The sequence below is a fragment of the Macaca mulatta genome, chromosome 8, assembly GCF_049350105.2.
Source record: "Macaca mulatta isolate MMU2019108-1 chromosome 8, T2T-MMU8v2.0, whole genome shotgun sequence".
Lineage (NCBI taxonomy): Eukaryota > Metazoa > Chordata > Mammalia > Primates > Cercopithecidae > Macaca > Macaca mulatta.
The window spans coordinates 75,451,337-75,478,736 of record NC_133413.1 but is presented as its reverse complement, the minus strand read 5'-3'; the positions used below and the strand labels follow the sequence as shown (position 1 = coordinate 75,478,736).

Sequence of the window (27,400 nt, the reverse complement as noted above, 5' to 3'; positions counted from 1 at the left end):
GATTATTTCATCGCCAAGCTATTAAGTCCAGTACTCATTAGTCATTTTTTTCTGATCGTCTCCCTCCTCACTCACTCTGTCCTCCAGTAGGCCCCACTGTCTGTTGTTCCCCTCTATGTGTTCATGTGTTCTCATCATTTAGCTCCCACTTATAAATGAGAACATGCCATATTTGGTTTTCTGTTGCTAAGGATAATGGCCCTGAGCTCCATCCATGTTCCTGCAAAGGATATGATCTCATTCTTTTTTATGGCTGCATAGTATTTCATGGTGTATATATACCACATTTTCTTTATTCAGTCTACCACTGATGGACATTTAGGTTGATTCCATGTCTTTGCTATTGTGAACAGTGCTGCAATGAACATAAGTGTGATGTGTCTTTGTGATAGAGTGAGTTATATTCCTTTGGGTATATACCCAGTAATGGGATTGCTGGATCCTATCGTAGTTCTGTCTTTGAGGAATCACCACACTGATTTTCCAAAATACATGTGGCCAACAAGCATATGAAAAAAAGCTCAAGGACACCGATCATCAAAACTACAATGGATTTTTTAAGTTAATAATGTGAACAGGCTGAGTATGAGGGACACGGTGGCTCAAGCTTGAGTATATATGTGCTGGCAGGGGGATCTGTACAATGAAGACAATTTGTGGAGGGCTTCTCATTGCAGGTGGAGGATATGACTTCCTCACAAAGGCAACGATTAAGAGTTCTGAACAGATTAAAAGCTGCATAGGTCTGTGTTTTAGGGAGGTGGAAATGGGGATGATGGAATGGAAGGGTAAAAAACCAGAGATCAGTTTTGAAGCTGCTGTACCCATTCCAGAGAAGTGTTGCATTGACAGAGCACCCAAGTCCTGGAATAGGACCATGGTTAGAACGGCAAGTATTTATCAGTTGGAATGGTAAACATTTATCAGGGGAGCAACCAGGTTATTTAATCCGAGTCTCATTATGTCTTCTATCAAATACTCATAAAAAATAGAAATTAAAAACGTGTGTAAACTATCCAGTGGATGGTCATTACTCAAAACAAGGTATTTTAAAAGTTTCTCCCTTATTCTTTCTGAGTGCAACCTGTAGTACCTGAACCACTTCTCTTTCGGCCCCTACCACGATGTTCTGCAATCTCTTTTTACCTGTCTCACCGTCTTCCTGTACTGTGTGCCTCATCGGGACTTCTGAAGGCTTACAGCCTAGGTCTTTGTATTCCGTGTCTCTGGCACGCGCCTCTGCACTCCGTAGGCCTCAACCAAAACTTGTGAGCAAATAGGAATGTTAAGGGGGTGAAGGAGGTGGGCGCGAAACGGTTTCGAGGTCGCTCATTCAGCCGGTTTCTGCCGCCAGGCCAACGCCGCTGGGTTGTATCTAAGAGATCGCCGGTGTCAGAGCGCAGCCGGCACCTTCCCAAGCATCTTGAGGGACAAGCAGAATCGCTCCTCCCGCAGGGCGCGGGCTAAGAAGTAAGGAACCCAAGGGGCTCCTGTCCAACTAAGAAGCGAAATCCCCCTCCTCCAGGCCTTCAGGGCTGGTTCTTGGGAAATCCTAACTCTTTCCCCCTTCTAACCCCTTCCTTGGCCCTTCTTCCTGCCCTGGAGGATCAAGGGCGCTGTTTTCCAGAAGCTGCCGGGTCGGAAACGGTAGGGGAATGGGGCGGTACGCGTGGGTGGAGGATAGGCGGGGAGGGGGCAGTCCACGAACTTTTGTCACAGCCTGGGAGACCGCGGTGACATTCCTGTCTGCTCTGCCGGCAGGCCAGCCTCTCCGGCCCTGGACTAGGGGGCGCCGCCGAGAGAAGCCGCCGCAGGCTGCAGAGTCGCCGACCGCGCTGCTCGCAGGGAGACCCCGGGCTGCCCACCGCGGCCTAGCGCGCGCCGGATGGCAGGAGAAGTGTCAGCGGCCATGGGCCGCTTCTCGCTGGAGTGGTTGGGCCTCCCGGGCCTGGCCCTCGCCGCGGCCCTGCTGCTCCTGGCCCTCTGCTTGCTCGACCGGCGCACCAGGTAAGCGCCTCGGCCGCCCGGCCACGCATGCGCCCTGGGCCCCGCGGGCCGCGAGCGACCCAGATGGCGAAGGGAGTCCCCCTCCATGATTTCCAGTGCAGACAGTCAGAACTTGCTGCGGGGCACTGGCTTCCTCTGGGACTTTGTAATAACAAAGGCTTCTTCTGTCTTTTTCCCACACATACGCATACATATTAAAGCTTTGGGACCGAATTCCATTTGCTGCTCCAGCATAAGTTGTAGTAAGCCCTAGGTTGGCGGTATGCATTATGCATCACAGACACATTGTGTGTCTTGCCACTGTGAGTTGATGTTTTATGGCCTAGAAGTCATAGAGCATTTCAGGAGGGGAATATTCTTACATTTCATTAGTTGAGAGAGAACTATTTCAAGAAAATGTCAGTGCATGGTGTGAACAATAATTCTGAGTGCCTCTTCCTCAGTTTACCTCCCTGTACCTCATCTGGAAAGCTGAAATAATAGTACATGCCTCGTGAGATTTTTGTGAGTACTAAATGAGTTAATGGAGAGTATTTTATGTAGTTGCTCTATCATTTTTATAGGGACAAAACAAAACACAATAATGACAAAACCTAGACGTATGTCACTTCTTTACCTAATTTGAATTGTGGAAGTAGAAATAGAGAAGTTCAGATAAAATCATTCACTTTGAGTTTAATCTGTTTTTCCTTTCTTTCTGGGTCCTATTTTCATACTGCTCTGGTGTTCATCGCTTTTGAAAACCAAGCAGATGCATTTTGTTGGGTGATAATTGATACATATATGTATGTATATTTGCATACATATATATCAATGTATAGATATCTATGTGTGTGTGATACAGGTTGTTTCTCAATAGTTTTTGGGGAAATGACACCTTTGCACTGCATACAAATATCTATCGTCATTTCTAGAATGCCTGGAGATGAGTACTGTAGGAGTATTTGCCTTTCTTCCCATGTCAGTTTTCAGAGGTGTCCCTGGAATGTGCACTCCTCCAGGATGTCTTTTCCAGTGGCTGTGCTTTTGCTTTAGAGGCCAAGATGAGGACTCAGGACACTTGAACTTCAGTGGTATGTGATTCTATGTAGGTTCCACCTTCTCTATTTGCAGGGTCAGTCAAAGCCAGTTAAGTACCTCTAGGTATGCCTTTAAAGAGAGGTGGTAAAAGAAGGCTGTTGGTTCTATTCCAACTTTACATGCAGGGTAGAAACAGACAAGCTGACTAGGGCAGTTTGGATCAGTGAAGGTAATTGGTGTGAGAATGTGGAACTTGAGGGACAGGAAGGCGAAAGGGTAAGGTAGGCTTTCTCTCCTAGCGTTCTGAGAATAGGCTGATCTTTACATCATGAAAAATTATTTTACTGAGATATTCATGCCATCAATTGCCAATTCCTTCATACGAGACTGTTTAATGCCGCATATCTATGGGACACTACTTTGATTATATTGCATTTCATTGTGTAAAAGATAGCCTCATTTGTCCCAGTACAGAGTCATGTTCCTTATTTCTAGTGTTTGGACAATTTACTAATGCTCTACGAAAATGATTTTTCTGATATCACTTCTAAGAACAGAAACATGGTTAAGAGTCCCTGATATATTCTTACAGATTTTTTTAAAGCTTATGCTAATATGCATGAATATATGTTACTAAAAATAGTGGGGAAATATACCCTATGTTGCACCTTGTATTTTCCACTTTGCAATACATTTTAGTTACCTTCCTATGTCAGTTTATAGAAGTCATTATTTGTAACGATTATATAAATATACACCATACATACACAAAAACACACACACAAAACATGGATATCTTTGAGCTTTTGTGGAAATATTTATGTAGGATGGTGGAGTTGTTATCAAAATGTATGTGTGCTTTACATTTTAATAGATGTTGCCAAACTACTCTAAGCCTCAATTTATGTTACTACTAATCATCTGTGCAAGTGCCAATTTCTCCACATTCTGCCAATACTGGTAATATAAATCATTTTAATTTTGCCAATCTGATACATACAGAAAATGAAGCTTCATTTTTATCCCAAATTTTCATGTATTTACTTTTAAAAGAATTTGTATATTTTTAAAGACAATAATTGTCTGTTTCTTCAATAATTTATTTTTCGACTGGGTTCTTTTTCTATACAGTCAGCAAAGACTTACGTAATAGGAATTTTCATACTTTTTCATACCAGCTGCAATTATTTTTAATATTGTAATTTGCATTTGTTTAAGAGTTTTTAGATATATGTCCTTGCTTAGAAAGCCCTTCTTTTTCCTAACATGATAAAAATATTCAGCACAGTTTTCCATTATCACATTGAGAGATTTTTACATGTATATAGATTACATTTTTATTCTCATTCCATTTTCATCTTTTGAACAATTATGGCTGAAAAGTGTGTAATATTGCATAGTATAGGAATGCCAGATGTTCCAAAGTAAAAATTTAAATATTACCTATAAAAATGGTAAAAAAAAAATTTTAAAAATCGGTAAAAATCAATTCAGAGGTCATTTATTGCCTTCAGACACTTATCAATTCCACCTCTTTTGGCTACAGTACTTTGATTTCCTTTTGTGAAATTGTCTTTTCCCTTGTTGGTTATTATCTGGTGAGACTGTCAATCACAGATGCCATTGCAGTATTTATCAGGAGAGATGACAGTGGCTTGGCCTAGGGTTGTGACTGTGGGGTTGATGGAAGGTGGTTAGAATCAGGATATATTTTTGACAACAGAGTCAACAGAATTTACTAATGGGCTAAACATGATGTGTGAGGGAGGTGGGAATCAACAAAGAAGCTTAGAAGTTTTGTTTCCCTTTTTTTTGTTGTTTTTGGTTTTTTGTCTGATTATTAGTGGACGGTAATGTCATTTCCTTAGATAGGGAAGGTTTGGGGGAATTGAGGAGATCAATAATTCTGTTTGGGGTATGTTAAATAAGCAGTGAGCACCCAGAGCTCAGGGGAGAGGTCCAGGCAGGATACATATTTGTGAAAGCCACAAATGTGAAAAGGGAATTAAAGCATGAACAAGTTGAGATCGCCTGATGAAAGGGTTTGATGGAGAAGAGGAGGGCCTGGGCCACTCTCCTTACGGAAACTGAGCCTGGCAGAGAAAGAGGAAAGTTTTTTTACATTCCTTTCTAGTCCGTTCCTACCAGAGTTCTGAGTCAGTTTTGTCCATTCTTGAACTTCATATAAATGGGATTATACAGTATCCATTTTTGTGTATAACTTCTTTGTCTCAACATAATGATTTTAACATTCATTCATGTTGTTGTATCTATCATTAGTTCATTCGTTCTATTTAATTGTAGTTTGTAATATATATAACACAGGAGAAGATTGAGGGACATAGAATATAGAGTTTTCTATCCACAACCACTTCTGAAAATTGACACTTTTCTAAGTAATTGTTGATTTTTTAATTTTTTAAAATACTTCCACCAGTAATACATGAGAGTTTACGTTGCTCCACATCCTTCCCAGTATTTATTAATGCCAGTCTATTGGTTGGAAGCACTATCTTTCTGGATTTTGGATTTTGTTTTTTTTCCTCTGAAGTGTTGATTTTTGTTTTAGCATGCAGATACATTTCTGGCTGATTATTCTGAACTCATGGAAGCTTAGTTTTACTCTTTGTCAAGGTGAGTCTATGAAAAGGTTGAGATATTTACAGATTCTCTCTTCTTTGGTGATGCTATGATTTGAACATTTGCTTCCCCTCTAAAATTTGTATGTTGAAATCCTAACCCCCAAGGTGACAGTGTTAAGCAGTGGGGTCTTTGGGTTATAATTAGATCATTAGGTCATTGCCGTCATAAATGAGATTAGTCTTCTTATAAAAGAGATCCCAAAGGGTTCCCTCGCCCCTTTGTCCATGTGAGGACACAGCAAGAAGATGGACGTTTATGAACCAGGAAGTGGGCCCTCATCAGATACTGAATGTACTTGTGCCTTGATCTTGAACTTCCCAGGCTCCAGAACTGTGAGAGATAAATCTCTGCTATTTATAAGTCAATCAGTTTATGGTATTTTGCAATAGCAGTCTGAATTGACTAAGGCAGATGAAATTCAAACCCTAAACTCTGTCACCCCAGTGGTGGGCAGTGGCTGAAGCTTCCGTGCAGGATTCCAGCAGATCCCTTCCGCTGGGCTTTTTGGGGGTCTTCCCTGAAGATGCACACGTCCAGAGTTGGCCAATAATTTGAGGGGTGTATATATACAGATTTTTGAGGTGCTTTCTTTTTTTCTAGATTTCTTTCCTTGATTGCCAGCCACTTCAGTAGCCCCAAACTCTGAAACCCCATGCTGATAATATTTGTAGCTTTTTGCTTGAGTTGCAGCTTGCTGATAGGGAGTGCCCTCAGGGGCAATCCTGTCCACGCTGGACCTCTCTCAATATGGGTCTGTTCTTTAAGCGTTGCCTCCCCTCCGATATCTGCCTTCTTTTGCCTGTTCTTCAGCGAGTATAAATTGGTTTCTTTTTTTTGTTTGTTTCATATTTTGTTTTCTGTGGAAATGTTGGGTTGGTTCAAGCAACTTTGCCATTTCTGGAATCCAAACTCTATGTAAGAAAGACATTTACCAGTGATTATTTCTAGGTGACATATTTCTATGGGATGGTTTTTCTTGTCTTTGTTTTGCTTATATGTATCTTTAAGGTGATATCAATAAATACGTATTTATTTTACAAAACAAAGAATAATAAATTTAAAATTTTATTTTAATATTTTATTTAAAATAAAACTTTGAGAAATATGTTTAAAGTGTTTTAAATTATCATTTCCATTGGAAGGACCAGCAGTTGGGTAGTCCTTCCCATAGAAGACTTCTTACTTAGAACTGGATGTGTTATGAAACGCAGTTCATCTACAGCAAGTCATTAATAACATGTTTTTGTCCAATAATGAGATATATTTTTAAATCACTGTGTATCAATAATAGACTTAGGTATAGATACCTACTTCCCAAATTATTGTTAAAGATAACATATAAAAATAGTCTGCATTGCAAAAGACAAACATGAAAACAAAGATGTCTCCATTCTTTCCTTGCTCAATCCCTACAAAAATGAAAAAAAAAAATTAGTTTTTCTGAAACAATTAAAATAAATATAAGATGTTTGAATTCTTTTAAATAAATGAAAAATGGATTAAATAATACCTTTTTAAAATGAGGCACTTAAACCAGAATTAAAAATTTGTAATGAAGAGGGGAAAGTATTTACAGAAAATACAATGGGGTGGGGGTGATAACAGATTTTGTTTTTAACTTGCAGTTCTGGATGTGAGACCCAAAATAGACCTTAGTGAGCTAAATTCAGGGTGCTGTCAAGGCTGTATTCCTTCTGGACAGTCTAGGAAAGAATACATTTCCTTGCCTCTCTCAGTTTCTAGGTGCCACTTAAATTCAAATCTCTTGCTCCTACTCTGACACTCCTGCCTCTCGTGAGGACAGTTGTGATTACACCAGGCGCACATAGGTAGTTTCGGATAATCTCCTCATGTCACGATCCTTAACTTAATCACATACTCTGCCTTACAAAGTCTTCCCGCTGAGCCCCCAAAATTCATGTCCATCCTACATTTAAAAAAAAAAATGCATTCACTCCATCCCAAATAGCCCCAAAAGTGTTAACCCATTTACAGTATCAACTCAAAGTCCAAAATCTCATCTGTTTAATAGTTCCAGATCTCATCATCTAAATCATAACGATCAGGTATTTGCGAGGATCTGTGTATGATTCATCTTGGGGGCAAAATTCCGAAGAACTCTGTGGGCTCCCATGTGTGTCACAGACATTCACTCATGAGATATTTGTTTTGCCAGATCTTTTCTGGATAATCCCATCTTTATTCCTGGCTTCTGCTGACATGGTTGAGGGCAACTATTAGTCATTATTTTTATGACTATTAGTCATTAAGATTATTCCTTAATCTTTTCAACAATTGATTAAATACTCCGTACAAATGAATGAGTATGTGTGATGGGTTGAACTGGCTTTCTGATTCTTCCCACTGCTAGCAAAAGTTGTCTAGCCATGCCCTTAGCTTTCTCTGCAGAGCACTGTTTCCCGGCAGTGAATCTCCTAATTTAGTGCCTCTTGCAATCTGGATAGGTGGACGATTTCCCAAATCATCAATTCCTGATTCCTTTTTGCCTAACAGTTCTTCTCTTAATCTATCTCTTTCCTTTCACATTTTATTATAAATAGTGAGAAAAAGAATAAGCTAACCTTTCAACACTTTGCTTGGAAATCTCCTCAGCTAAATATCTAAGTTCATCATTTACAAGTTTTGTTTTCCACGTAACTCAAGGACACAATAGAGCTAGGATTTCTGCAACTTTATATAAGGATCCCTTTTACTCCATTTTCCAATAACACATTCCTCAGTTCTTCATTTCATGTGAGTCTTCACCAGCAGTGCCTTTAACATTCCTATTTCTACTGTTTATTTTTGATGACTTAAGCATTTTTTAAGATATGTTCTTTACCATACCCCTTACTTAATTCTTTCTGACCTCTCACTAAGGGGGTTGTTGATGTCTATATTTCTACTAACCATTTGTTCCAGTAAATATAGTTTTCTACCATCGTTCTCAGAATTCTTTTAGCATTTGCCCATTACCCAACTCCAAAGCCAATTCTACATTTTTAGGTATTTGTTATAGCAGCACACTACTTCCAGATACCACAAATCTCTATTAGTTTTCTAATGTTACTATAACAAATTACCACTAATCTAGTGGCTTAAAACAACAGAGAATTTATTCTACAGTTCTGGAGGTTAGAAGTCCTCCTGGGCTAATGTCAAAGTATGAGCAATGGCTGTGTCCCTTTTGGGAGCTCTCACAAAGAATTCATTTCTTTGACTTTTCCAGCGTCTGGAGGCCACCAAGACCTAGGTCACGGGCCCTTCCCCCATCTTCAAAACCAGCAGCACGGCATCTCTAAATCTCTCTCCTATGCTGACATTTCCACTCCCCTATTATAAGGACTCTTGTGCCTGTGCTCACAAGAGTTATCTCGGGCCTGTGCTCACAATCCAGGACAATGTTCTCATCTCAAGATCCTTAATTTAAATCACATCTGCAAAGTCCCTTTTGACATGTATAGCACCAAATTCACAGGCTTCAAGAATTAGGGCATGGACAGTTGAGGGGCATTATTCTTCCTACCATACCTTTTGATGTCAATAATGACCTTATTAAAGCTTTTACTTGATAGGCACCTGTAATAGTTTTTTAGGGCTGCTCTAACAAAGTACCACACACAAACTGGGTGGCCTAAACAATAGAAATTTATTGTCTCATATCCTACAGGCTAGAAGTCTAAGATCAAAGTGTTTGCTGGGTTGCTTTCTTCTGTGGGTTGAGAGAGAGATTCTGTTCCATGCCTCTTGCCCAGTTTTTGGTGATTTTCTGGACTCTATGTTATATCATGGCTTATGGAAGCTTAACCCTGAACTCTGCTTTTATCTTCACACAGAATTCTCCCTGTGTTTGTGTCTGTGTCTACATTTCCGCTCTTTGTATGGATACTAGTTATATTGTTTTAGGGGCCCACCCTACTGCAGTATGCCCACATCTTAACTAATTATATCTGTAATGATGCTATTTCCAATTACAATCACATTCTGAGGTACTAGAGGTTAGGACTTCAACATGTGAGTTTTGAGGGGTCATGATTCAACCCATAACAGCATCATTTTAAAAAATAGATTCTTCTTATGTGAGTCTAAGATTTTTATCTCTACTAATCAGATATTGTAAACACTCTTAGGCACATTGGAGGAATAGGAGTGATGGTTAAACATTTTAATTAATTCATGATTTAGGCAGGCAGTGTGGCCTTATGGAAAGTTGAAAATAACTTATGGCATAAAGAATAAAAAGCATATCGTATTTCAAAGCACCCCTCTTTCATACAGCTAAGCATGCCCTTCCTTTAGCTTTAGGCTTTGATTCCTACTAAAACACATTGGTCTTGGGGCAAGGAGCTTTCAACTTTTCTCACTGGACACTCACACCGCAGAGTAAATGAGTTTTAGATTTTTTTCTTTTAATATTTAAATGTAATCTCCTAGGGTCCTTTAGCTGCCTTATTCCTGTGGATTTTCAAGCTTGCCTTTAGGTGGAAGTGAACTTTCCTTATCATTTTGCTCAAGTGATACTGATAAGGAAAGAACACTGATCCCGAATGTGGAGTATGGTGTTGGCCCAAAAGATCGAACATTGGAAATTAGAAATGACAGGATTTGGGGTCTTCCAGGCTTGATGTTATTCAGAGAAGATTTGATTATTGCTTGTTGGCGTAAATAGGACCTCACGCTTTTCAAAATGTGGTCACGTTTCTCACATGCTTTGATTCTCACATCTATCTAGTAGCTGGCATTTCCATTTTGTAGTTGACAAAGGTGACTCAGCTAGGTTCTGTAGACTACTCAGTGGTCACTACAGTTCTTGGATCCTTTGAATCATCTGTTGAAGGAAGGATTCTCTCTGAGATAATCTGGGAAATGTCAAGTGCTGAGGCTTCCTCTTCTGGGTTCAGTCTTTGAGATCTTTTTCTTGTTGAAACTTTCCTTATGCAGAGCAGGTTGTGTCCCCAGATGGAGATGTGGATTTATGTAAACATCTGGAATGGCGATTCACCACCTTCACAGGCAGTGGGTCATCTTGGCACTGTGGGTTACATTGAAGTAGGGTTTCTCAACCTGGAAATTTGGTGCTAGATGATTCTTTGTAGTGGGTGCTGTCCTTTGCAGTAAAATATTTAGCAGCTCCCCTTGCTGCTATCTATTGGATGCTTGTTGCATACCCTTCCCTTCCATGAAAATAATGAATGTCCTCAGATATTGTCAAATATCCTTTGGGTGAGGGTGGAGAACCACTGCATTGAAGAAGTGGAGGGCATGCCCACAGTCATATTCTGAGTGCAAAGGCTTGCTTGTAGTTAGAGGAAAATTCCCACTTTGGAATAGGTGTGAATTATAAGTCAGATAGTAAAACACTGGAACTCTTATTGCCTTATCAAGGTCCTGGATATGGATGAGTGGCTTTTTACTTATACAGTGGAATATTCTCAAAATTTCTCATGATTGACATAAAAAGTAGTCATGAGCACAGAAAAATTTTGAGATGTATGGTTATGAATCATATACATTTTTGTATTAAAATAGACTTTTTTTCTTAGAGCAGTTTAGGCTTAAAAAAAAAATTGAGTGTATGGCTGGGCACAGTGGCTCATGCCTGTAATCCCAGCACTTTGGAAGACTGAGGTGGGTGGATCACTTGAGGTCAGCACTTTGAGAGAAGCCCGGCCAACATGGTGAAACCCTGTCTTTACTAAAAATAAAAATAAAAAACATTAGCTGGGCATGGTGGTGCGTGCCTGTAATCCCAGCTACTCGGGAGGCTGAGGCAGGAGGATCACTTGAACCCAGGAGGCAGAGGTTGCAGTGAGCTGAGATCACACCATGCACTCCAGGCTGGGCGACAGAGCAAGACTCTATCTCAAAATAAAAAAAAAAAGGAGTGTAAAGTTCAAAAAGCTGCCCCATATGGTAAGTCCTCACTTAACATCATCTGGATTCTTGGATGGAAACTGCAACTTTAAGCAAGACACTGTATTTTCTACAGTAGGCTAATTGATATAAACAAGAGTTAAGTTCCTACAGCATATTTCTGGTCACAAAACCTCACAAAACTTCTAAATAAGGACCAAAAACACTTGTAATTTTAAACATTGAATTAAATGTGATATATACATACATTTAAGAAAGATGAGCAAAAGCAAGTAAGATTATTATTTACCCAATTATTCCAGTTCAGGGTCTCAGGTGGTCAGACCCTGTCCTGGCAGCTGTGGGTGCATGGCAGGAGCCAGCCCTTGACAGGACAGCATCCATCGCAGGGGCCACTCACAGAAACCCACAGTCCCCCAGATGGAGATCATTTAGGCACAGCCACCAGCCTCACGTGCACAGCTCTGGGATGTGGGAAATAAAACAGAGGACCTGGAGAACACCCATGCAGACCTGGGATGAATGAACAAACTCCACACAGACATCGTCCCCCGGTTGAATTGATACTTTTTTCTCATCAAGTTATCACAAATGCCATTGAATGAAAAACAACTGTATTTGGGGACCTGCTATACTCCATTTACCCCTACCTTTCACTGCCCACTCCTTCAATTCCCTTACTATTAACACCTTGTGTTAGCGTGGTCCATCTATTACAATTGAGAAGTCAATACTGATACATCATTGTTAACTAAAGTTCATACTTTACATTAGGGTTCTTTCTGTGTTTTACATTCTGTGGGTTTTGACAAATGTCCAATGATGGTTTGGTTGTGCCCCAACCCAGATCTCATCTTGAATTGTAGTTCCCATAATCCTCAGGTGTCATGAGAAGAACCCAGTGAGAAGTGATTGGATCATGGGGCCAGTTTCCCTCATGCTATTCTCTCAATAGTGAGTACTCATGAGATCTGATGGTTTTATAAGCATCTGACATTTCCCCTGCTGGCACTTCTCTCTCCTGCTGCCACGTAAAGAAGGACATATTTGCTTCCCCTTCAGCCATGTGTGTAAGCTTCCTGAAGCCTCCAAGGCATGCAGAACTGTGAGTGAATTAAACCAATTTTTCAGATAAATTAGCCAGTCTCGGGTATGTCTTAATAGCAGTGTGAAAATGGACTAATACAGTAGATTGGTTCTAAGGGAGTGGGACACTGCTATACGGATTCCCAAAAAGCAACTTTGGAAATGGGTAGCAGATAGAGGGTGGAACAGTTTGGAAGGCTCAGAAAAAATACAGGAAAATGTGGGAAAGTTTGGAACTTCCTAGAGACTTGGAGGGCTTTGAAGACAGGAAGATGTGGGAAAGATTTTGGAACTTTCTAGAGACTTGCTGAATGGCTTTGACCAAAATGCTGATAGTGATATGGACAATAAAGTGGTTTCAGATGGAGATGAGGAACTCATTGGGAACTGGAGTAAAGGTCATGCTTGCTATGCAGAGAGTCTGGTGGCATTTTGCCCCTGCCCTAGAGATCTGTGGAACTTTGAGCTTGGAAGAGATGATCTAGGGTATCTGGTGGAAGAAATTTCTAAGTGGCAATGTGTTCAAGAGGAAGCAGAGCATAAAAGTTTGGAAAGTTTGCAGCCTGACAATGTGATGGGAAAGGAAAAACCATTTTAGAGAAATTCAAACCTGCCACAGAAATTTGCATAAGTAAGGAGGAGTTGAATGTTAATCACAAACACAATGGGGAAAATGTCTCCAGGGCATCAGAGACCTTCATGGCAGCCCCTCCCATCACAGGCCCAGAGGCCTAGGAGGGAAAAATGGTTTTATGGGTCAGGCCTAACTCCTGTCCCACTGCTCTGTGCAGCCTAGGACATGGTGCTCTGTATTCCAGATGCCTCAGCTCCAGCTGTAGCTAAAAGGGGCCAAAGCACAGCTAGGGCCATTGCTTCAGAGGGTGCAAGCCTCAGGTCTTGGCAGCTTCCATGTGGTGTTGAGCCTGTGGGTGCACAGAAGTCAAGAACTGAGGTTTGCGAATCTCTGCCTAGATTTCAGAGGATGTATGTAAACACCTGGATGTCCAGGCAGAAGTGTGTTGCAGGGGAGGAGCCCTCATGGAGAACCTTTGCTAGTGCAGAAGGGAAATGTGGGGTTGGATTCCCCACACAGAGTCACTCCTGGGGCATTGCCTATTGGAATTGTGAGAAGGAGACCACCATCTTCCAGACCCCATTATGGTAGATCCACTGACAGCTTGCACTGAGCACCTGGAAAAGCCAGACACTCAATGTCAGCCCATGAAAGCAGCTGGGAGAGGGGCTGCACCCTTCAAAGCCACAGGATTGGAGCTGCCCAAGGCCATGGAAGGCCATCTTGGATCAGAATGACCTGGATGTGAGACATGGAGTCAACGGAGATTATTTTGGAACTTTAAGGTTTGATGGCTGCCCTGTTGGTTTTTGGACTTGCATGGGGCCCATAGCCCCTTTATTTTGGCCAGTTTCTCCCATTTGGAATGGGTGTGTTTACCCAATTCCAGTAGCCTCATTGTATCTAGGAAGTAACTAACTTGCTTTTGATTTTACAGGCTTATAGGTGGAAGGGACTTGCCTTGTCTCAGATGAGACTTTGGACTTGGACTTTTGGGTTAATACTGGAATGAGCTAAGACTTTGGGGTACTGTTGAAAAGGCATGATTGTGTTTTGAAATGTGAGAAAAATGAGATTTGGGAGGGGCCCGCAGAAGTATGATATGGTTTGGCTGTTCTCTCACCCAGATCTCATCTTGAATTGTGGCTCCCATAATCCCCACATGTGGTGGGAGGGGCCTGGTGGGAAGTGATTGAATCATGGGGGTTATTTCCCCCACGATGTTCTCGTGATAATGAGTGAGTTCTTATGAGATATGATGGTTTTATAAATGTCTGACATTTCCCCTGCTGGCACTTCTCTGTCCTGTTGTCATGTGAAGAAGGATGTGTTTGCTTCCCCTTACGTCATGATAGTCAGTTTCCTGAGGCCTCCCCAGCTATGTGGAACTGTGAGTCAATTAAACCTCTTTTCTTTATAAATTACCCAGTCTCGGGTATGTCTTCACAGCAGCATGAAAATGGGACTAATACAGTTATAGTGTCATACAGAATAGTTCCATGGCCCTAAAAATCCTGGCCTCTGCCATTCATCCCTCTTTCTTACCTACCTAACCTTTGGCAACCACTGATTTTTTTTTACTGTCTCCCTAGTTTTACCTTCCCTAAAATGTCATATGGTTGGAATCATGTTTTATGCTGCCTTTCCACATTGGCTTCTTTCACTCAGCAATATGCCTTTGATGTTTTTTCATGTCTTTTCAAGGCTTGATAGCTCTTCTTTTTATCACTCAATTATTCTAAATTACATAGATGTACCACAGTTTGTTAACTGACAGACATGAAAGACATTTTGATGGCTTCCAAGTTTTGGCAGTTATGAGTAAAGGTGCTAAAAATATTTATGTGCAGGATGTTATGTGTACTTCAGTTTTGAACTCGTTTGGGTAAGTATGCAGGGACAACATTGCTGGATCACATGGTAAGCGTATGTTTAGTTTTGTAAAAGTACTATCAAACTGTCTTCCAAAATGACTGTATGGTTTTGCAGTCCTACCAGCAATGAATGAGACTTGCTTTTTTCCCACATGCTTGAAAACATTTGGTGGTATCAGTGTTTTGGATTTTAGCCATACTAATAGGTGTGAAGTGATACTTATCGTTTTAATTTTCAGTTCCCTGATAATATAGAATGTTGTGCATCTTTTCATATGCTAATTTGCCATTTAATATCTTCTTTGGTTAGGTTTCTGTTAAGATGTTTTGCCCATTTAAAAAAATTAGGTTGTTTTCTTATTGTTGAATTGTAAGAGTTCTTTGTATACTTTGAATGTTTTGAAAATATTTTCTCTTAGCTTTGGCCTTGTATCTTTAGTCTCTTAACAGTGTCCTTGCAGAATAGAAGTTTTTAATTTTAATCAAGTTCAATTTCTCATTTTTTAAAATGGAACCTGCTTTTGGTGTTATATATAAGGATTCACTGTCATATTTTTTTAACTTTTTTTGTCAAGTGTTTCCCTGCTTTCTGTTGATCTTCTTGTTAGCAACTGAGGTTTTATACTATTCAAAATAAGTGTGATTCAGTTCAGAGTTATATTTGCACATTATTCTAATGAAAGGCAGCTTTCTATAGTGGCAGGAACATCAAACATTCCTGGATTTGAATCTAGGCTCCATCTCTTACTCATTTTGTTATTATAAATAAAGTATTTAATTTTTTTGAACCACGATGCATTAAGTATCTGCCAATACCAGATACATACTAGGTGCTTGATATATGGCAGTTCTACTGAGACTCTTCTTGAAGAATCAAGACATCCAGAGAATTCTACTGTTGAGTTGTTACCTAATGGCCATTGAGGCTCTAGTCAACAGTTCACTATAAATGTTAAATGGCAAAAAGGATACTGAAAAATGTACCAGTGGTTCTCAACTTGTGGAAATGCTATCATGGTGGAAATATAGTGACAGACTGTTAGTCTGTAAGCACAGAATTTATAAAGGACATATTAAGTATTCGTTCTTTTTCAATTTTAGTGTTTACTTGCTTTTGTTCTAAGTCCAGCTGTCTCTACTTAGCTGCATTATCAGTTACCTATTCAGCACGCTAAAAGGAATCTGGGATCACAGTAAATAATATCTGCCAGCAAGTACCTTTGAGGCACTACTCTGCCTATTCTATTTGTGAGGGATATTTTATTGTGGTGCTTCTCAAACTAGCTGTGATGAAGGACTGGTTTTCTTGGTATTTGTTTTAATTTGCATCTGTCAAGGACTGATACCTTGGTAAATTAAGAAAAATGATTCATAAAATAAAATTTTAAAAATGATACAAACCTAAAGCATTTTTCTTAATTATTAGATTGAACAGACTTAAAATTGTTCTGTAAAATTGTACCATTTTGCAGTCCTACCCGTAATGAATGAGACTTGCTAAAATTGGTCTAAAACTTTCTAAATGTTTACTCTCAGGCTTTGCATTTATCTCTTTGTGACTTATACCAGTCATCTCTGCACTTTGAGTGACACTGATCTTTTTAACTATTGTCAAGTCCCTATTTCTCTGAGCAAAGCTTTGTCTGTAAGCAGGAATGATCTTGTTATTTGTAATTGAGGAAATGATGTAAAGTCAGAATACCAGATTATCATGGGTTATCTCTATTTGAAAGCTTAGAGGACAGTCAGCTTGCACATTGGGTTTCCTTGGCACTAACCAGAGACTCTTTCCTCTTAGTTGCTATTTGGACCAAAAAAAAAAAAAAAAAAATAGTATGGATTTTTTTCTATCTTTCAGCCCTCTCACCCGACATACATATATATCATTATACTCCCCTCTCCAATGCTGTAATTAGTAAGAAATAAGATTAAAATACTGTTAAGATAAGTTTTAGTCAAAGTAAGAATTTAATGATTTTTTTGAGTTCCGAGATGTTAAGGTTATATAGATAATGAGTTGTTTTGAAATGTTGATTTGTTGACATCACTGTATCACATAAGTCAATTATTTCTGTTTCTAATTACTTAATTACTCTCAAGCAAGATCCTTCGTGCTCTAGATCCCTCACATTGTTACCACTGCCCAGGGAATGAGTAGAACCAGGCTGCCATCATTAGTGGATGTTTTTCTTGTTTCTTCCCCTTTTCTTATAATACAATATAGGAAAAGGATGTGGACAGCTGAGAGTAAAGTCATTTTCAATTCAAGAGTATGCTGAACTTAACAGATGGATTTTTGTGTCTTTTAGAGGAAGTGACAGGGAGATCTCCAGGCACCTCTGTGGCTCTTGGTTAATAGCAAATCACTTAGTACATCATGTTATGCTTTCCATTATAAAGCCCAGAGGTTGGATTGTTTCTTGTTACCATTTGAGACAGATTTCTGGCTTGCTTCACTGTTACATGTTGTCTTTAAAAAATGGTCCTAAGATAGAGAACATTCTCATTGTGTAATAAAAGCATGATAACCCTAAAATCAAACATCTTGTTGTTTATTTTGTACTTCATTCAAAATAACCATTTAATGATTCATGGGACCTTCAGGAGTGCTAATGGGATCAACATTGATGATTGCTCAATTCTGTCATCACATTTTACTGGTAAATCGTGGTTATTCCTTTAAATACTTCATCTGTTTTGTCATAACAGAAAATCTATTCAGAAGTTGTGTTGGATTAGCATAAATCTCTTATCTCTATCAGAAGAATATCTTAGAGTGCTCACCTAATAATGTGGGGCACTATCTTGGTCTGTTTGGGTACTCTAATAAAAATATAGACTGGGAGGATTAGAAAGATCAAAGTTATTTTTCATAGTTCTGGAGGCTGGAAAGTCCTAGATGAAGGTTCCAGCAGTTGCTGTGTCTGGCGAAGGCTCATTCCTCATAGATAGTGCCTGTTCACTGTGTCTTCATGTGGAGGAAGGGGCAAAGGACCTGTTGGGCTTCTTTTATAAGGGCACTAATCCAATTTGTGAGGGCTCCACCTTCATGAATTAAACACTTCCCAAGGCCCCACCTTCTGATACCATCACCTTGTAGATTAGGTTTCAGCATATGAATCTTAGGGTGATGCAGAAAGGCAGATCATAGCTGGCAATTTGTGTATGTGAAGTTTTCTGCAGCTCAGTCTTTCCCTACACTGGGACCTTCTTGCAGAAAGTGGTGTCGTGGTAGGTAAAGAGCATGACTATAAAGCTAAAATGAGCATGGATCCAAAATTCAGCTCTACCCCAATACAAATGGTGACTTTTGAGAGGATGGTAAGGGAAGATGGAAGTGAACATCATCGAGGTCCTCCTACATGCTAGCCTCTGTGCCTAGATATTTTGCATCTATTATCTCATTTTGTCCTCACTCATATTCAAGAGGTTAGCTATTATTAAGCAATTTTCAAAAGAAAAGACTAAAATAATAAAAGATTAAGGTGCTGTGCTACTTGGGAATAGACCTGGGTTTTTGATTGTAGATCCATTAGACCATGGTAGACAGAATAAAGCCTTTTCAGCCCCAGAGATAGCCATATTCTAATCTTCAGAACCTATGAATATGGTAGGCTACATGGCAAAGGGGAATTAAGGTTGCAGAAGGAATGAAGGTTGCTAGTCAGCTGACCTTAAAATAGGGGATTATCTTGAAGTTTTTGAGAGGGCCCAGTGGAATCAGGATTATTAAAACTGGAAACAGGAGGCAGAAAAAGGAGGTCAGAGTTATATGATTTGAGAAATACTTGACTTTTGCTGACTTTGAAGATGGATGGTGGATGAATTAGTCCCTGAGCCAAAGAATGCAGGCAGCCTTTGGAAGTTGGAAAAGGCAAAGAAACAAGAGTTTTCCCTGGAGCTTCCAGAAAGGAATTCAGCCATACCTGCCCTGCCAATACTGTGATTTTAGCCCAATGAGGCCCATGGCCTCTGGCCCATAGAACTGTAAAAAAAATAAAATAAATAAACTTTTGCTATTTAAGCCCCTAAATTTGTGGTAATTTGTTTCAGCATTCTTAGAAAACTATTGTAATGGCCATATTCCCCATGTTCTTTGCATCAAACTACACTGCCTCTTGCAAGGAGGTTCAAAGGGTGAAAAAGATTGGGAGATTGGACCTTGGTGGACTTTTCTAGTTGCTTATGAGGAGCAGGATGGAAAGTGAACATTCTGTAATAAATACTCAGTGCCTTTGCCGCTGTGCTAATACATCATCATTTGAGAATTTTGGGTCTCAGATTTTACAGATTATCATGGGGTCACAGATTAGTATTGATTTCTGTGTTCCTTACCCATAGATTCACAAGTAAGTTTTGAATGTTAGTTATAAATCTAGCAACTCAATGAATTTTAAAAATTGTTTTGAAAATAAGTCAGATGTTGAAGGTATTGAGACTCAGATATGATTTGGTTAGGAGATTTTTTCTTGCCCAGACCTGGTGCATACCTACTTATGGTTGCCTGCAGCCTGGAGGAGAAAGCTGAGCTTGACTCTGAGAATTTGAAGGGATCTAAGGGAATGGAAGTTGTACTTCACCGATTTCCCAAAAATAATAGAGAGAGCCATCATCTGCAGAGGAAAAATTAACAACTTCTTGTAGGAGAAGGTTTTTGTGCTTTATACAAAGTAAAATCCCATTGAAACTACTCCAGGTTACTGTTCTGTGAAAGGCAAAGGATAAAATTATAGAAAGCTACTTTGCTGAGTAAGAGAAGGTGACATCTATTATATCATGCATTTTTATAGCTGAATTGCTCATTTTTATGGATTTGGCATTTTTTTCAATGTAGAAGTATTTGGGATGGGATCCTTTTTTTCTACAGGTAAGTGGAAAGGATTAATTAAGTCTGTAATTGCTTAATATAAAAATTAATAGAAATTCTAACAAAAGTATACCCATAACAGGATTTAAATTCATTGTCATTTCTCCTTGTAACTTCATCCTAAATAGTTGACATTAATAAAGAAGAAACTTTAGAAGCTTTACTTTAGTTTTAGCACCTAGCATAATATCGGGCACTGAGTAGATTCTCAGTGGCTATTTGTTAGAAGAATGAAGGGTGAATGAATGAATAAATAGTTTGGTACAGTAATTGTTATCTTTTTCCATTATGAATATTTTAGCGTTCTAGATATTGATATCAAAAATACAAACTGCATACAAATTGAAACCTAATGTTACAAAACCACATTTTCTGCTGTTCCATTAAAAACTGAAGATTTCATTAGCAAGTGCTTACCTAATTGTGAATATTTTATAAATGGAGAACATATTAGTGTAACGACTTGTTTCACATAAACCTAACTGCACACAGTAATTGGAGTGCAGATGACCTCTAACATTCCTCTTCTGAAAATTCAGTTTAAAATTATGTATAACAATACATATTTAGGTTTAGGTACTAGACTTTCAGGTTTAGGTTCTCGATTTGTATAACTGTGCTTAAGATTCCATTTCCTGGCATATGTAGATAGTGTTATTTAACAAATGCGAACTCCTTCGTGAAAGTGCTGAGCCTGTTTTTGGTAATCACATAGAATTACACACATTTGGTTCTTAGTACACTTGAAACAAGTAGTGGTAGGATGAGAGCTCGTAAACCATTTAAAAGACTACTTTTCTGTTTGAAAAACCAAAGTTGTCCAGGTGAAAGCAGTGCTTTTTATTAGCTGTATCTTAGAACTATGAATACTCAAATTATCTTATCTCAGGAAGGCAAGAGGCTTACTGTCAGGTCACTGGCATGGAAAACTTAGTGTTGTAGTGTTGTATTTCAGTAATGCTGTCCTTTAGGGCTAGAATGTAAAGGAATTCTCTGGATAATAAGCAGATACCGCTTTAGCATTGGCTACTCCAATATTGTTGGTTCCTTTTTATATTTTTTATAGTAAGTGTATAGTATTATGGAATTGATTTTGACTTATAATAAGGATGGCCAACACGTTTGAGAGTTGTCTATGAGCTGATTATACATAGAGGAAAGTGTCTTATATTCACTATTGTATTGAATTTTATTGAATCCTCTTATGGTAACTTTCCTCATTTTATAGAGGTTGAAAGTAAGTTTTATTTAAATAATGTTTCTAATGTGATGCAGTTCAAACTCACAATGTTTGACTTCAAACTTCTTAACAGTTTTTTCCTTTTTCTTATTCTTTTTCAATCTCTCTTACAACAATATTCTGACATTTGCACTCCCCCTTTACTAAAAATGAAAATATTAAGAGCTAGTACATTTTAAGCATTGCTAGAAGAAATGTAAGTATGATATGAATATACACAATTACACACATTTGGACTTTTTAAAAAGAATATATTAAGCCTAAGAACAAAGCAGGCAAAAATGATCTGCTGTCTCCCTCTTGCACTAGATTGTGTGAAAGCCACACTTGACCGTCCGCATTGGCAAATGCCTTTTTTTTCTCTATCCCATTTACTGGCTATTACATCCACTTGCTTACTGGCTTAGTAGAGGTTTGGGGTCTACTGTGTGCCTAGCCTGCCCTACGTCAGATGTAATGGAAGGCAGTAGAGAAGATGCAGGAAGCTGCCTTGTGACACAAGGGTAGTAGCCAGGCAAAAGTCACATCTCAGTCGTTCTGAAAACTTGTAAAATTTGCTTCAAGATTGTTTTCAAAAGTAAAACCAGATTGAAGGAACCTGGAATCAAAGGGGAAGGATATTTTCACCCACTGGGAATTAATTATAGACAGTTTAGTGTGTTTCTCATCTTAACAATCCTTCCTAAATGGATTATGCAAGCTGTTGCATGTGTCATCGCTGCAGTTACTATTGCACTTAGAGAAGCAGCATTAAATATTGAATGAGAAAGTGTTACAGACAGTTCAAATATTACTTTATGTAGCAAAACAGTGGTTCCTGATATGTCTCTTGTTGCTTTCAGGTCTATAGCGAACTTTTAATCTTGTTTTGGATTTTGAATGACCTTTTTCACATGGGCAAAGAACCTTAGCACCGAATACAGAATGCAAAACCTTTGTCCTTATATTTCTTTGCAGTCATACATCCAAATTCTTTCACTTACATGCATGTATATGTGCGTGTATATGTATGTATATGTATATATACATATACATATATACACACATGTATAAATATATGTGTGTATACATATATATATATATATATATATATTTCAAACTAGTTCTACCCTTTTTGCTTCTCAGTGTGTCGTACCATATGGTGTAGAGTGTCGTGCCAAAAGATAAAAATATTCCTAGAACATATGAAATCACCAGTCAACTGAAGAAGGGTAAAGACTTTTGACCAAAGCATTTATGACTCTGATGTATTTGCAGGCAATAGTACATGGCATAATACACACACTTTTAAAAAGAAGACATATTTTAAAGTTAAACTGACTCTTACTTTCTAAGAGAATCCAAAAATAAAGTCTTTGTAAATTTTTTTACAGAAATTGATTCAAATCAGTGTTTTTTTCCTATATTGAAATTCTCAATATCCATTTATGGAATTTGCCCTGCTTATTTTAGTCTCTAGAGTTACCATACAATTTGGCTCTTTGAGTTTTCAGAAGCAGAGACTTGGAGATGAAACCCACTGCAGGTGGATGGAGTCTTTGGGTTATAGATAACATGGCCATTACATAGTTTTTCTAACTTATTCCATGGGTAAGATGTTCTAACTAGTAAAGAAAGGTGCAGAAGATAAGATTTCACAACATTCCTAGGGTCTATGTAATAATGTTGAATGACAGTGTGATTCGGGCTGTTTCTTTTGCATCAATAAATAATAAATGGTCCATAAGTGGTCCATGCTACGCCGTATTTTGCTACTCAGATTTTATTCATTTTAGGGCTCAAGTTGACCTGCATTCCTTTATGCTACATTGAATATTGTTTTCAACTACTTAATCAGACAAAAATAGGGAAAAAACTTAAGTCGTTAATTTCCTAGCCGAGGCTTGAGCATATTTTTTTAGCAGAGAAATAAAGTGTTGCATTAAATAGCGTAAGTGCTATTGATATGAAATTTCTGGGTAGCAGCTCTGTAAATAGTGTTCATGTTATATGCCAAAAATTCCATCTTACCCTTCGTGTCTTCACTAATTATGCTTATTCACTTTTTATATTTAATCACTTCTATTTTTTTTTTTTTTTTTTTTACAAAATGACCCTACCTGGGTTTGGTTTTTACATGATGGATCTATAATAGAGAAGATGTCTTTCCTCATCTATTGCTAAGCTCATGGCTGAGATCCCAATAACAAAAGATATATTAACAAGAGAAAAGCACACACATTTATTTAGCATAAGTTTGATGTGACACAGGACCCTTCAGAAATAAAGACCCAAAGGAACAGGAAAATCTATGTATCTTTCTGACAAGTTTGATGAAGAGTAGACAATTGTGCAAAAGTATGATTGAACCAAGGAGGTATTATCTAAATTGGAGGGCAATTTGCAAACTGTTCAGATTCTTCTTGGCATCTCTGTGTCTTTGAGGATAAGGTTGTTCCTTTCCTCTGGGTAGAGGGAGAGTATCTTTGGAATTAAAGTCTTACGACCTCCTTTAGAGAAAGGGCAGCTAGGTCTTACGACCTGCTTCAGGGGAGAAGGAAGGAGGGGAAGATGAGAGTGACCTTCCTGCTTCTACTGTTTTCTCAAATGCCATGCTGCCATATTGTGGGGGAGCATATCCTAAACCCCACCACTTGCTAAAGCACATCTGAGTAATGCCTCTCCTCATTTCATGTTTATTAGTTTCTTATAAAAAGGAACACATGATTGAATTGTCTCAAGTGCTGTGTTTATACGATAGGGCAAGAAGGTTTATAAGTATTTTAGGATGATCAAATTTGTGGGACATCTCATGCCCTGTGTGTGACAAATTGATAATAATGCTAGATTATTTAATCCTGAAAAATTGGTTGTTCTTTATTTGTCAGCAACTTAAAGTTTTGTAATTGTATTTAGGATATGCATTGATTCGACTGCAAACCGACCTCCTTCTTTAGAACAGATAATTATCAACAAAAGGAAAGACAAGCAAGAAACACACAGAGACAGCATTTCTGTCAAAGGATGACTTTAGAAAAGGACCAGAATTTTGGCTCTGTCAGGAGCATACTTTTTGCAGGGTCTGTGAAACATTGGTAAGATCAAATAAAGAAGCATCAATGGCAGTGAGCACTTTCCTCTTCGAACTACTGTTAACAAGCCTTCACTGGAATGCTACAGTTACAACCAGGTCAGTAAAATAACTAATTCTCTCCTTATTGAAAGAGAATAAGTAGGACCATGCTGTTTATGAAGTAAGCATTAATGGAGCACCCACAGCAGAAGAAATGGCATGACAACATTTGTCACTAACTTTCTGTAAGGCTCAGTTTTCTCATCTGTAAATGAAGAAGCTGAACCAGATCATCATTTGGGAATGATATGATTCCACAAGGACATTACTATACATTGACCACCCCCACAAATCACATACATTTCTGCTGTGTGAAATGTGCCTTTTCTCAAACACACGATGGTACCCTTCTTTTCAGCATAAATGCTCTACCTCTGTGGAATTTTCTCAGCTCTCCCCTAAACAGAGTTCACTATCTCCTCCCCTAGGTTCCTGCAGCATGTCAGAATTCACATCACAATGTATTATAATTATCAGTTAATATATATTCTCTGGCTGATATGTCAGCAACTAATATGATAATCAAGGTCTATTTTTTACTCATCTCTGTGTCCTCAGCACCTAGAAAAATGTCTGGCACATTGTAGGTCATCAACAAATAATAACATTAGTGACTAAGGAAAGAACTATGCTTAAATAAAATCAATGCCCAATCATAACATGGAAAACAGAGCCTGTGGACTATTTTCTTTATAGTCATTATTAGTTCACAATATGCCGAGAAACCTGAGAATACACAGTTTACTATAAGGAATATGAGTCATGGCTCCATATTAATTGGAGCTAAGGTGGTTGTTGAGAATTACTCTTAGACTGCCTGTCAAATAAGAACAGTAGTTTCAAGACTCACTGTATCAGGATCACAGGATGGTGAATCCCAGGGTGAGTTCAGGCCATGAGAAACATCTCATATCTGAAGATTGGAGCAATGCTATTTCAGATAATTAGAATAAGTGGTTTTTTTAATGCAATTTACTTACTAAGGATATTTGGAGCTCTAAATCAGAGACACAAGAACTCAAATCAGATTGGAACTCAGTTCAGAGACAAGAAAACCATTTGTAAAAACAATTTGGATGAAACTCTTGTGACAGAAAGGAAACAGAGAAGGTGAAGTATTTGACCATCTATATTTATACTTGTTTGCAATGTGTCAGGTCAAGATATGGCAGAGTGCTAAAGAGCAGGGCTTTAGAATCAGAGTTAAGGAGGTGTTTGAATACTAGCTCCCTTACTTACTTGAGGTAAGACTTCTCACAAGTTATTTTACCTCTGATGATAGAAGAAGTTTTGGACGCAAACAGTTGATTTTGGAAAGGTTTTATTGCACAGACTCTTGAAGGAAAGCAGATATGTGCTATTCAGTAAATACTTACTGAACTCCTGCAATGGGAAACCCTGAGGCAAGTAGAAATGATAATAACCTCCGAATTCTGCCACTAAGGAGGTTATAACTGAGTTAGGAAGACATGTATAAATATGGGACGTGTTTATACCCATCTTCCAATGTTCACATTTATGTGTTCTATTAATTCAAGATTGCTTAACAAATTCAAGGTTTGTCAGTGTTTATACGTAGTTTTTTTTTTTTTTTTAACTTGATCCCCTAAAGTTGTGACTTGCACTAGAAGGAGAGTTAAGGCTACTAGTAGCAACTGTGCCTATTGACATGACTTTTCCAACAATCACTAAGGCAAAAGAAAGGGACTGTTGACACCCCAATATCCAGCTTTCTAATCTATTAGTCTTTCCATTTGTGTATTCCTTTCAGTTCAAGTCAACAAGTGTTTATTGGCTACCTACTATATACATGCTTTGTTAGCTACTGGTTACATAGAGATGAAAGTCAGTTCCTGTCCTCAAAGAACCCTAAATCTATAGAGGTATGTAAATAATCCTGCAATTCCATTACATGGTGTGCTAGGTAATCAGGATAGTGATAAGCCACAGTAAAACAATTGTTGATAATTGAGCTACATTGGAGAAATTCTTAGGAGTCAGAATTACTGGACTTGGTGTTGGACTGGATGTGGGAAAAGGGTGGGAGAGAGGGAGGGTATAAGGATGAACTAGGCTTCTGATATGAAGGACTGTACTAGGTGCTATGGTTTGAATGTGGCCCCCAAAACGTCATGTGTTAGAAACTTAATCCCACTTCCCTCACATATGACTTAATGTTGCATCTGTCCTCATGAATGGATTAATAGATTAATTAGGGCTGTGGCCTCATGAGTGGATGAATGTCACTGCCATGGGAGTGGGTTCATTATTGTCAGAGTGGCTTTGTTATAAAAGTGAGCTCTCTCTGGCTTTCTTGCTTTTGCCTTCTTGCCATGTGATGCCCTCCACCATGTTATGACAGAGCAAGAAGGCCCTCACCAGATGCCATTGCCATGCTCTTGGAATTCTCAGCCTCCAGAACTGTGAGATTAATAAACTTCTTTTCTTTTTAAGTAACACAGTCTGTGGTATTCTGTTATAGCAACAGAAAATGGACTGAGGCACTGGGTTATTCAACAAGACAGAGACTGTATAAGAAGATGAGGTTTGGGGCTAACAGAATAAGCCTACTTTGTTGAACATTTTGAAGGTACAGTGTTTATGGGATACCCTGTTGTACTGTTATTGTTTGCAGTTGTAAACATGCACATTAGAAAGCTGAAGAGTAGGCATGTGACATAAAAATATTTTACTTTGGATTTTTTCAAACTGCAATTGTTAGGGAAGATCCCATTTACCTGCGATACTGAAGCTGTAAAGATATGAGCCTGGGAATAGCTTGCAGCTATTTGCCCTATCTAAAGAGAAGCAAGCGTATATTAGAAGAAATTGAAGCTGATGAGCAGAAAAAACAGAGAGAATATAGCTGAAAACCGTCATCATTTATTCATTCATTCGATAAAATTTATTGAATTTCAAATATATACGAGGCATTGTTTTAGATGCTTGGAAAATACCAGAGAACAAAACAGACAAAAAGTATCTGCACTTATGGAGCTCACATTATAAGCATATATTAATTTTAAAGCACAATAAATACATAGATTATCATATAGGCAGTGATATGCACAGTGGAAAAAATATAGCAGGGTAAGAGGGATCT

At 38.6% G+C, this 27,400-nt stretch overlaps 1 protein-coding gene across 2 annotated transcripts in view; it reads left to right on the top strand.

Annotated features, from left to right (window-relative positions):
- The first annotated feature begins 1,738 nt into the window (after positions 1-1,738).
- Positions 1,739-27,400, top strand: part of CYP7B1 (cytochrome P450 family 7 subfamily B member 1) — a 207,192-nt gene continuing 181,530 nt past the window's right edge. For both annotated transcript variants that reach the window (XM_077942825.1, XM_015145456.3), the window contains exon 1: positions 1,739-2,007. In XM_077942825.1, the coding sequence (XP_077798951.1) occupies positions 1,886-2,007 (122 nt within the window). In that variant the 5' untranslated portion in view covers positions 1,739-1,885. The remainder of the gene's footprint in view (positions 2,008-27,400) is intronic.